Genomic DNA, 12,630 nt, shown 5'->3' with positions numbered 1-12,630 from the left:
GAACAGCAAACGCTAAATACGCTGTGACATGCTGTAAGAACTATTTCTGGGATGAAGATTCAATCCGAACAGTCAATGCCACCTCGTTTTACTTTAATTAAAATCAGGCCCTTAGCGTTTTTGATCGGCATTTTAAGATTTAACACTCAAAATACACTGAAATATAATGAATCATGTCCTCCAACTGTCTTCCACCCCAATTATGGAAAGCAACGCAATCTACATTTCTAATAAAATCAATTGTATCTGTGCTATGTTAAACGCCTCTCCTTTTCCTGTATTTTTCCTGCGTTCAGTGAAAGGAACCTCAGGTGCTACACGGACTAAAAGCGCTCTTTGCCCGGCGGTAGAAGAGGAGAAAATAAACTGAAGCTTGAAAGAGGAATGGACGTCGGGACGTAAAGCCCCGTGCCCGCAGCTCTCCGCACAAACAGTCTCGAAGCCGGAGACAGCGGTGTTTCCCCAAAGCGAGGCGCCCCGTCCACTGCGGGACGCGCGGCGGGGGGCTCCCACGCGCACCTGGCCCCCGCGGCCGCCCCTCCGCGCCGCGCCGCAGCCGCGGCCGCCGGGTCTATGCAGGCAGGCGGGGGCCCTGCGCGCCCGCGGGGACGCCGCGTACCTTTGTAGCGCTCCAGGACATCCTCGTAGGCCTGCAGGTACTCCTGCTCCTCGGCATAGAAGTAAGCGCCCGGCGAGAGGTACCCAGCCATGGCCGGCGCTTAGCGCTGCCCAGTCCCTCCCAGGCTCCACACCGCCAGCAGCCTCGGGAACGGCAAAAAAAAGGCTGGCGGCAGGGAGGAGGGCTGGCGGCAGGGAGGAGGGCGGGCGGGCAGGCAGGCAGGCAGGCGGGTGCTGCCGGCGCCGCCGCGGCAACGCCCCCGCCCCGCCCGGCCGCGCTGCGACCGCGCCGCCGCTCGGCTTTCCGCCGCCCCCGACCCGGCCCGGCCCGGCCCGACGGGGCGGCCCGAGCGAGGGACCGGCGGGGGGGCCACTGCGGCCCGGCCCGCCGCCCCAGCCCCATGGCCGCCCCCGCCCGCCCCTCCCCGAAAGCAGGTGCGTTTCAGCGCGGCGGCTCCGCGCTGCGACGGGGCGGGCGGGACGCGACACGAACGGCATGGACGGAGCCGGCGGGCGGCGCCCGGGGCTTCCTGGCCCCGCCACAGGGGGGCGGGCTGGCCGCTGCGCCCCGGCCGCTCCCCACCGCCCCTCTGCTTGCACCGACGGCAGCTGGCGCACGGAGAGCCCCGCCGGCGGCACCGCCTCGGCCGGGGCCGGCAGCGCCCCGGCGTGGGATGCTGCCCCGGCTTGGGGGGGCTCCCCCGCCGCCGCGGGGCCGCGCAGGTGCCGCCGTCGCCGCTCGCCGCGGCCCAGCGCGCCTGCGCCCGCGCACTCTCCGCCTCCCCGTCCGCGCCTGACCCCGGCGCGGATCCTCCCTCCCCGCGGCACGGCCCCGGCCCCGCACACACGCCCCGCACACAACACCGCCCCAGCCCCGGGAGGCGGCGCGGCGGCGGCGCTGCTGGCCCGGCTCGGCCCCGCCGCGCCCCGCCCGGCTGCCGGCGGCAGCGGCAGGCAGCGGGCGAGGGGTCCCCGCTACGGCCCTGCCGCCGCCCGCGCGGAGCCTTTCGCTGCGGTGCCCTGATGCTGCCGCTGAGAGCCGTTGTGGCGGCAACCGAAGCCCCGGGAGGGCTGGGGAGCGACGGGGCCCCCAGGGCGCGCACAAGCGGGGAGACGGTAGCGCCCGCCGCATCCCGCTGGGATTCACCGGCACGCCGCGACCGGCCTGCAGCGGGGACAGCGAGGTCCTGCGCTGCTCCCCCCGCCGCTGGCTGCCGGGCCGGGCAGCAGCAGCCCGGGCACGCTGGCAGCCGCGCTGCCGGCCCCGAGCAGCGCCGCCCCCGGGGCGTCCGCACGGACAGAGCCCCGCGACGTGCCCGGGAAGGAGCGGCGGCCGGACCGCGGCCTCTCGGTGCGCGCCAGGCAGCCCCATGCTGCTTCGATGGGGAGGGCCGAGTGCCTCTTCTCCCTGCCTGTGTGTATCGCAGTCGAAACGCAGACACAATATGAAATCACTGAAGTAACCGCTGCAACCCTCATCCCGCTAATGCATTTTCCCATGAAAGTTTAATGGGCGCACCTGCACGTATTTCATCTTGCTTTCCCACATGCATTAATTTGCCCAGCTAGGAAAAAAAAAAAAAAACAAAAAAAAAACCAACATAGCCAAATAGCTTAGTCACCGCTCCGAGGAGCCGGGGGGGGCTCGTTCAGCGGCAGCGCTGAGGCAGCCGCCGAGCGGGGGCCCCGCGGCCCCGGCCCCGGCCCCGGCCCGGCGCGCCCTTACCGGCGATGCGGAGCACGGCCCGCTCGGCGGGGTCCAGCACGGAGCCGCCCTGGATCTTCCGCTTGGACCGCTCGTGCTTGGGCAGGTTCCAGGGCAGCGTGTCCCCCGGCGCCGGCGACGCCGTGCCCGACTTCTGGCTCAGGTCGTCCTCGTCCGAGAAATCCGCGGAGGAAGACATGGAGCAGCGGTAGGACGCGTTGCCGGAGCTCTGCACAGAGACAGACACACACACACACATTGCGTGGATAGCGAACCCACAGGCCGTGTCTGTCGCACCAGCAGCGTGCACCCAGCCCACTCCGCGTGGCTGCCAAAAACATCCCCCCGGAAAACAAGGATACAGGAGAGAAACGTCGCTCACCATTGCTGCGTGCGGGGGGTGCGTGCGGGTGTGCAGCTCCGAGGAGGAGCCTCCAAAAAACAGCCGGCCTTCAGTGAAAATGCATTTAGAGGGATGTATGCGGGAGGAGTGTGGCCTGCGGCTAGGCAATCCGCTCGCAAATGATCCTCTGACTTCTCCAACAATAAAGTCAGCAGCAACAAAAACCTTCCGGGCTACAAATCGATAGTATTTGGCTCCCCCGCCAGGACGAGAAAAAGATTTGCCATCACCGAGCCGCTGGTTAAATCAGTAATGTGAATCTGTCGCTAGCAACCCCCCGCCCCGCCCGCAGCAAAGGCAGGTTGCGGGTTCTTTGTCGGCGCCCGCGGGCCCCGAACCCCGAACCCCGCCCGGGCAGGGCCGGGCCCGTCTCCAGCCCTGTTTTTCTCGAGAACCGCCAGTTCCCGAGGGAGGGCGACCGCCTCGGAGGGAAAGGAAGGAAGAAGGAAGGAGGAAGGAAGGAAGGAGGAAGGGTGATTTCTCCGAACAGCCTCTTTTGAAAGCAAGGCACAAAAGGCGGCTTTCAGTCGCTCTTTCCCAAGACAGCTTCAGCCAACAAATGTTTGATCTCGGTTTTTAGACTTCATGCCCGTTTTCCCGGTGTACACAACCAGTAGCAGCTACCCCAAAAGCATGCTTCCAGAAATGTAAACAGGAATTGATGCACTGCAGGGACAGGACTGCTGCCATTTCTGTTTTCCCCTGAAAGTGGGAAACAGAGGTGTTTGATAATATTTCAACAGAGTTGATAATTTGGTGAACAAATTTTTAGAATAGAGCATCATACACAGGTCATCAGGACACGATGGGGGGCTATTTCTTCTCCTCTGTGTTTTCTGATTGAAGATACTTGTGGCTTCTCCAGGGGTACCTGACTGCAAAGCAACAGATTTAATTTGTGGTTTAAGATGGGGGCTACGGTGGCAGTCTTTCCACAGTGTAAGCTGATGCTGGCCCAGGTATGATAGTGGCATTAATTTTTTAGTGGTATGCTACTCTCAGCTTGGAGAGGTGTATGCCATCGTACACTCCATTTTGTAGGGGCAGTCAGTCTGCTTGCAGCCCATTCCAGTATTTTTGATACTAAAGCTTTGTAGCCTCCCCCCTTTTTTAGAAGGGCTTGACGTGTGCCTTTACTTACATGAGACATTTGTGCTGTGACTCAGATCTGAGAAATTTATTGCTGCTGTCTGAACAATTTTACTGCAGGTTTTCAGTTGATGGACAAATGAACTGTCATTATTATTACATTAGGGATTATTTTTGTACTTTTGTAGCATTTTACTTATTTTAAAACACAGAAACTGCATAATGCAAAGTAGCACTGTCATGTACGATATGTTGTTCATAAAACTGCCAATGATATCAGTTAAATAATCTGCTAAATAAGAGGGAATCTCTTATTAGTGGATGCTCCTCCTGATCTCATTCACTTCTATTCCAATCCTCTTTTCTTTCTACAGCACTTTGTGATAAATTTGAGAAGGGTAGAGAGGGAATGGATGCATAAAAATAATTAACTGAATTTTTTGTTCACAGCATTATGATACAGAGACGGCATGAGATCAGTACAGAGAAACAGGAACATCAGAGGTCTGATTCCAGCTCTGATTGTCTTCATGATTGCTCTAGTGCAAGGTATATTTTGTTGCCAATTTATATAATAAGATAAAACTCTCCGTAGAATTGCATAAAGCAGGATGGCCACCTACAGGTTTCTTCTTGATGGGAGCTGGAAGTGCACAGAGGACAGTCTGCTCTACCAAGTGGGGCTAACAGGGACCATGAGGTGCTTAGTCAAGGATTAAGTTTCTCCTGTGGCCTCTCCTTAGCTTCAGATTCTGCCTTAAAAGAGAAGTATCCCCTTTAATCCCAGCACTGTGCATCCTGCTTGAGACCCACATCATCTATTGCCCATTCAACAACCCAACAAGATTCCCTTTTTTCAAAAGGCGCCTTCATAGCCACTTATTTTTTTGTCTGCTTCAAAGCTTTGTGGCTTTGTATAATAACAGCTCCTTTCGTAGTTACTCCTACCCCAAGAATCCAAAAGAACTGTAAAATGTTTGTTCCATACACACCACCGAATGCTCCACACCCTCTACTGAAATGTCGATTTTAGGAAAAAGGACTTTGCCCTTCTGGTCAGCTGTGCTGCAATAATGGAAGGTAAGCCATGTGAGAAGACCTCAAGCTCCCATATTTTTGTGAAATTAAACTGAACAGCAATCTTTGGTAGAGCAATCTTTGGCATCTACATGTATTCTAACTAGTTGTCTTCTTTTAAGTTGTCCCTTCTATCTTACTTCATGCATGTATTAACAACACAAATGAACAAAAATTATTTTAGCTTATTAACTCTTCAGAAATCCTGTTATCTCATTTTCAGAAAAAAGTAGGATGCTTGGAAAGGAATTTTTCATAATAGCTAAATTTAGCAAACTTGCATCTAAGAAGTCATACTAATGCCAACTTCTAACTTAATTACAACCTACATTTTTCTGAGCATGGAGATACTTTCCAACAGACCCTATTAAATGCCTAGGTATTTTTAAGAATCTGGACTTTGCTGTTCCAAAGACATTTACAACTGAACAACAGCTTTGCTTTGTCTGAGTAAATGAATAGCTTTGATAAGTCTGGAATTACTCTTTTGCCCAGCCACTGTTCACAACATGCTTAACGCTCATTCCACTGGATTGTTTGTTCCTAGCAAATACATTTTCCATGCCATAGCAGTAAGTCCTGAATAAACATTCCATGATTATAGCTACATATTAACTGATAAAAAATCAGAACTTCTGTAACATCCTGAAAAAGGTTCTTGGCTGGTTAGTATGTGAACAAATCTGTTATATTCTGTTAAAATTAAGATATGTGAGTCACTTCTGTTATTATTCTATAAGCACATTGCTGTATGCAAGTGAAAAATATTAATTGTTAATAACACAACACTTTTTTGGTCAGATGAGTGAGCTGTCTTATATATCCGCTAAAATATTGATCAGACGTATCCTTACTTAGCTTACCCCGAGACTTAATGAGGGTCAGGGCTTGACCCTGCTTAGCTTGAAGGCCCATAAGGTCACAGCCCAGATGTATAACTGCTTATTCTATACCTCTGATTATGCATTCCTCATGCTCATTAGACTAAAGATTTGTATGTAGCCTCTATCATTGGTCAGTGGTGAACTGATGAATTAGCATCGTTTTTATACATATAACATCATCTATTGGTCATAGATAAGCAAATCCAAGAGAAGTTTGTCTGCATTTGAAGTACAAGATTAAACTTCATGGATAATTTCACCATCAATACCACAGGGGGGTGCAAATTGCACACACAAGCCTCACCACTGCTTCTCAGGAGGGAAAGTCATTACCACTGGCAGGCATTTAGGAAAGCAAAACTCATTTCTGCCAGTATCTAGGAGTTTCTCTGTAGTCAGGTGACTTGCAGCAGCTGTCTGAGAGCCAGGCCTGCCACGGTGCTGTGAAAGGAAGCTGTTTTTCAGCAATGGGGATGATTTCAAAGAAGTATTAGTATACTTCTCGTAAGAGGGATTTGGCCAAGTATCAAGCCATGTTTTCCTCTGAAGGGTAAAGGAAGGACGGACTGTCTGTCGTGGGCAGGGCATGGCAGAGGGTCAGGTGGAAGCAAGGTGGGAGACCGTGGCGCTGGACGTGGAGCGCAGCGCTCGGGCTCGGGCTGGACTGTTGCTTCACTGGAAGCACACCACTGCGTACCACCATAGCATCAGGTACAGTATCTAATCTCCTTGTAATCCATCTGGATTCTGGATATTTTTCCCGTACACGGAAAAGCCACCGCACCAACAGCTACCCGGCAAGGGAGAGCGAAGCTGGCCCACAGCAGTGCTGTACATCAGGTCCACCACACTTAAGCAGGACCTGAGAGCCTCAAGGCGGCGAGCGGGTTCTGCACTGTCATTCCCCAAGGGAGAAACATTAGCAGAGACCAGTTCTGAAACTTTATCAGGCAATCCAGAAGGCAAAAGGCACCAAGAGGCTGATACTGAATTATTGTCATAAGCAAAAGTTGGAGAGGTTTTGCGATATGTCACATGTCTGAGACTGTGCTGCAAGCTGGGTGTTAGCAGGGCACTGAAGGTATCTTGTACTTTCACATCTTATTGTTGAGAAAACTTTCTACTGCTGTGGGTCTTTTCACGCTGGATTAGGTTTTTGGAAACTTTTGGGCAGTACAGCTCAACATTGCCTCATGCTCCTGACTGAGATTAAATTTTCAATTTAGTTGTTTAGATTTCACTCATACGGAACTAACTCGGAATTCCCAGAACACATTTTCTGTTCCTTCCAGTTCATGGAGGGCAATGGATAAACATGAACAGAAATAAAGAAAAAAATAAAAATAGTTGAGAGATGTATGAAATAAGCATCAGTGTTTGAATTTTACTGAACTGAATTTTACTGAACTGAATGTGTTTCAACAAAATTTTTCTTAATTTAAGCACATTGGTTGAGTATAACATGTTATTTTTGTCCTTCTTTAACATCCCAGATTTAATGATATTATGTGGAGCATCTTTTAAAATAAAATCACTTAATAAATATAAGACAAAACCAAGAGTGACTGAATTTTCCCATTAATAAATCTTTACCACTTTAACCTGATTATATGATAATGCAATGCAGAATACAAAACATCCAGTGTATGTAATCAGGCTGTGCGAGCCCCTTGGGACTGCATGTTTTCAGGAATTACCACAATTCAAAACAGAAACACGAATGAGAACTACAAACAAGGGCAATGTACAGCCAAATGTTAGGCTTGAAAAATACAAATAAAAATAAAAAGCCTTCCACTATTAAGGACTGAGTCATATTATATGAAAATTCTTCCCTGGTTCTGTGCCAGTCATTTACGAGAACATCCATACCTGAGAGTGCCTGCATTACCAGGATATACAAACATAACTACAGACTTTCTGCTTTAGTATTTCATGTCATGAAGCAAGGAGGAAAAAGATGGAAGGCAAATACACTAAATCTTAAACTCATGAGCATCAGGGGTCTGATTCTATGTTGAACTGCCTTGTGAACACTTAAGCTTTTCAAACATTGAGGCAATTTACTGCTTTGTAGAGACAATTTACATTCTGTCTTTCTTTCTAAAGGCAAGAGAAGATGGAAATAAGCACTCAGTGTTGATTGTATCACATGCATTTTGACTCTGTGATTGTAGTTATAAAACCATTACTAAGCAAATTCAGATATTTTCACAGCCTTTTTAAAGAAGATGGGGTCTTTTCCAGATGATAGAAGGTCAGCTTCTACCATTCTCCCACTTTGAAAATGATCTTAAGGAGGCAACTTTCAGAGAAGAAATAGGTATTTGAGGGCATAACACTCAAAATGGACAAAGGGCTAGATCCATATATGTACTTGGACGTTGCAGTACAGTTTGTAACACTGAACTGTACTCATTAGTGACTTTTAGACATATAACTGAATAGTCAAGTGATGCAAAATTGAGTTTTTGGTAGGAATTAAGGTGTCAGAAAAGCATGACAACTCAGGATGATCCAGTATCTCATTCTTAGGGACATAACACACTCCAGAACCTTCTCCTAGAATTGGTCCTCAGTCCTCTTCATAGCAGAGCAGAGACTACTGTTTTCTTTTGAACCATAAAAGAAGAGAAGAAACTGTTTGGCTTCTCCTTAGTGTGTTAAGAAGTGTGAAACCTAGACTCAGACCTTCGTCTCCTGGCAACCAGCCTGGAGACTATTCTGTGAGGACCTCTTGCTAAAGTGACAGAGGTTAGAAAAGGATTCAAGATGTCTTGGTACGTGACAAGAAAGAGGGAGAGAGCATAGCGTTCTGCACCAGGGCAAGCAGACTCCCTCTGGAGAGAAGAAAGAGCTGGATGCTGATCCCTGCTCCAATGACCATTTATACGTTCTTCATTAAGTAGTAATTGGGTAAAATACTGAAATAGTCCCTGGACAAGTCATCTGCAATGGAAGCATCAGAAACAGTAATGAACAGTACATCAAATTATGTGGCTTGGGTACCACCTCTCTCTACTGCACAGATAATGCCAAATATCAAGTACTTATTGGCCTGAAGTGACACCACCTTCTAGCAGCTGCTCTTTAAGAAGAGAAATTAGTGACATATCCACAGTAAGCAGAGTTTCAGTTTCATTTACTTCAGGTATCAGTGATCTCTTTTTAGGAGCAAAAAGTTGAGAGACTCTACATTTGTACCTGTTAACTGTGAGATGAGTAGATGGGATCAAGTACTGCCAAGACAATCTCCACAGATCTCAGCAACTTCCACCAACCAAGATGACCATCATAAGAGAAAAAATAAGGCAGAAAAATGTTCCCGAGTGCGCTTACAGAATGTTGCTGTGCAATGAAAACCTGCTTGTTGATTTTTGTTTTTCTGATGAAGAGATTGGAAAGCAAGGCATACTTCATGCTGGGTAACTAAGACCTGTTTATAAATGGGACCAAATGGATACAGTTAAAACTAGCCACGTTGTGTCAAAGCCATCGGTTCTCTTGAAAAGCTGCTTGGTAAAACTGTGCTAACAAAAATGCAGATTCTTACTGAATGTAACCTGAAAATGAATCAGCATGACATTCCTGATGTTAATTCCATATTTCATCTACTTTATATTTCCTCTATTCAGATTGTCAACATGAACTGCAGTATTTAATCTTGAAACAGAGTGCCTACATTATAGAAACAGACAGAAAGGTACGGAAGGCTTTGCAGATGGGAAAATAATATTTTGAGCTCTGAGCATCTGGGAAGCTACAGCAGGTGGAACAGGTATTTTAGTTGAGGTTTATGCTAAAATCATCAGTAAGATAGAAACATTACTTCCATTTTAATTATCATTACTTGTTTCAAAGTTAATGCTGCATAGATATTAATATAGGAAGTAATCTAAACTGTCAGGATTTCATGGTCTCAAAACTGTGAATTATTTTTGTAAAAGAAATGCATATACGTCAGATAGCTGCTGTGTATAGCTGTTGCAAAAATTTCCCAGTGCTTGAAAACAAATTTTGTATTAATTTTTTAGTTGCAGCTATCTTCCATCCTTTCAGATCCCCCTGGTATGCCAGACACAGAAAGAATAATGGGACCGAACAATAAAGGTGTGAGGAGGGCACCGAGGTTTATCTGCTCACTAAACCCACAAGGCCAATCAATCTAACAGAGAAAGAGCCTGGAGTAAGAAATCATCTAGCTTCAGATACTTTTCTCAGCCATCTAAACCACTCATTGTAGATTATATATATTTTTAATAGCAAACCAAATTACACCTGCTATAAAAGGTATATCTGAGCATCAAAGTACTCTGGACAGAAAAGAGCAAACTGAAGATTTTCATAGCTTTTTAATCTCCAATGTGCACAGGTCGTTTTTCAAGAAAAAGAATAAAAGGACTTAGAAAAGAATTTTAAATGACATAATGAAAATCTAAAACAGCTGTATCGATATTATGCTTTTAGTGACAACTGTTAACACTCCTGGCTGATATGTTCCTCTCCTTTTAGAATTAAACATCCATTTTCTTTGGAAGCTGTTTCAAACCAATGTTTTAGAACACAAGACTTGATCCAGCAATTAATCAACATTAACCATTTGAAAATATACATTTTTATAATTATACAACTGTTAATAATTAAGTTGCCAGATTTCTTTTTTTCTTCCTTAAAAAGTCTGTTTTCAGTTGCCAAATCTTACATTTGGTTGAAAATATTCCCTGCCCGGGGTTGAATTTTCCTGAAAATTTTCAGTCACAGGCTGACTCTGAAGCCTGAGATCAAGACTAATTAAAATATGCACTATTTTTTTGGCAATGCTAAAAATAATCCTGATGACCTTTTTTTGGAGGACTCTCGGCTTCAGAATAGATGCTTCAAATCTGAATATCATTTATGCTAGGCACAGGCCTTTTGCCATCTCTGTCAAAAATCTGTTTAAATTTGTCGAAGTGATAAGCCTTTGAAATATTAAATATCATCTGCTATCCCTGGCATCAGGGAGTATAAAGTAAATACTCTTAAAATTTTAGTTTTCATCTCATTACTTTGACTAGAAAGCTGCTCCAGAACCTGATGTTCTCTTGATTAGAAGTAATTTCCCTCTAGCTGCCACCTGAAAATTATTCCTGGCCTTTTGTTTTTGCAGCAATGCTGTTCCTTTGCTTTTTTGCTTCCTTGATGTGTTCCTAGCTTGCATCGTACCTCCTCCCAGCTTGTTTTGCTCTCCAGCTCCTTTTAATCTCTCCTCAGCTCTTAGTCCCTGACCTCTAGTAACCCTGCCTTGCATCAGGCCCAGTTTGATTTAACTATTTCTAGGACCTACATAATTACCAATGCGATTTTACCAGGATTTTTTTTTTTTTTTTAACAAGGCCATGTTTGAATTTATCAGCTAAAATTTCTTTGGGCTGGCACTTGGCAAACCAAGAGCTCCAGGCTCTCGGAGGTCTTGCAGGTGCCAGGCCAAGGCCCATCACCCCAGCGGGACGTGCACCTCCGCCCTTGCAGCTCTTACCTCTGAGCGCCAGGCAGCTCCTGCTCCCGCTCCTGCTGGGGAGCGGGGTGCCATCCTCCCAGCCCGCACATGCGGGGGCAAAACTAATCTTTCCATCTGATAGCTACTGGCTGCATTTGCAGGCTGATGGCAACGTGGGCAAGAGGAATGGAGAGCGAAGGAGGCCCCTGAGCTGGTGGCCAGGAGCTGCTGCCGTTGTGCCCTCAGCGTCTCGCATGGTGGTGCTTAGCCAGCAAGAGGAAGAAGCCGTGTGATCCGAACGGAGAGAGGACAAACACAGGAACCAGCATGCCGCAGGAAAGGGCCGGAGGAACACACTGGGATTGACAGACTAAGGGACAAACCCCGCGACCGGCTGGAGCTGGAAGCCAAGTCGGGCAGCCGGAGCGGAAAAGCACAAGTGCTGCGGAGGGCGACTGGCTGGGCAAAGGCTGGGGAGGAAGCGGCCCAGCCAGGCGACGCCGGCACGAGCGACCCTCCCCGTCGGAGAGAGCGGGGCAGCAGGGCTGCGGGCCTCGCGCGCACTCACGGCACCGCTTCTTGCCTCGGCAAAGCGCCTTGAGCACGGCCCTCCTCTCTGGTACGCGAGGAAGGCCGGAGCAGCGAGCGGAGGGCACTCGGAGGCAAACCTCCCACGGAGGAATACAAACATTGCCAGTCTCTTTCTTAATGCCAACAGCAGAAAACCCTCTGGCAAGACCTGCTGATGAGCCACGCAGTGAAACGGTGTTTCTGAGTTCCTCTCTTTACAACACTAGGAAATTAAATGCAGAAAGCTCCTGTTAAAATACTTTTCTGACGCTTGCAAAAGCAAGTGCTAAAACGTTGCCAAATCCCGGATTCAAGTTTCACCATACAGCCTTAATTCAGCCTCTTTCCTGGTACAATCATAATGATGTGGCCATATACTATTACATCCACTGTGTCTTGCCCATATTTGGTGCAAATGATGGGTGATGCTCAGTCATTAAACACTTGCTCAGTATTTTGTTTGGTCTTCTTTTATTTCATGGGCAGCCCTAGGACTTAAATTATTTCAGTATTCAAGTGCTGATCTGCAGAAAGATTTATTAATTTTTTCAAAAGCTTTTTTTGTTGGGCTGATCACTACAGTACTATCTGACTGCTTCATAAATATTAATGATTTTTCCCATTACACAGGAGAAAGACTGGGATTAAAAGGTCAGTTTTGATACCTAGGTCAAATTGGGATCCTAGGGAACTGATTTTTCAGAGTTATTAGAATTATATGTCATTAATGCTCAGACCACAGCACATATGGAGTTCAGTGGTGAATGGCAGATCCAGAGCTTTTATAAACGTGACTATGTGCTTT

At 47.7% G+C, this 12,630-nt stretch overlaps 1 protein-coding gene across 1 annotated transcript in view; it reads right to left on the bottom strand.

The window, feature by feature from the left end:
- DST (dystonin) overlaps positions 1–12,630 on the bottom strand; it is a 314,972-nt gene that overhangs the window by 280,099 nt on the left and 22,243 nt on the right. The window contains exon 4 of the mRNA XM_067294163.1: positions 2,345–2,552. Within this exon, the coding sequence (XP_067150264.1) occupies positions 2,345–2,552 (208 nt within the window). The remainder of the gene's footprint in view (positions 1–2,344; positions 2,553–12,630) is intronic.

Source organism: Apteryx mantelli, chromosome 3 (genome assembly GCF_036417845.1).
Source record: "Apteryx mantelli isolate bAptMan1 chromosome 3, bAptMan1.hap1, whole genome shotgun sequence".
Taxonomy (NCBI): Eukaryota; Metazoa; Chordata; class Aves; order Apterygiformes; family Apterygidae; genus Apteryx; species Apteryx mantelli.
The sequence above is the reverse complement of the archived record's forward strand: the minus strand, read 5'-3'. Positions and strand labels throughout refer to the sequence as shown.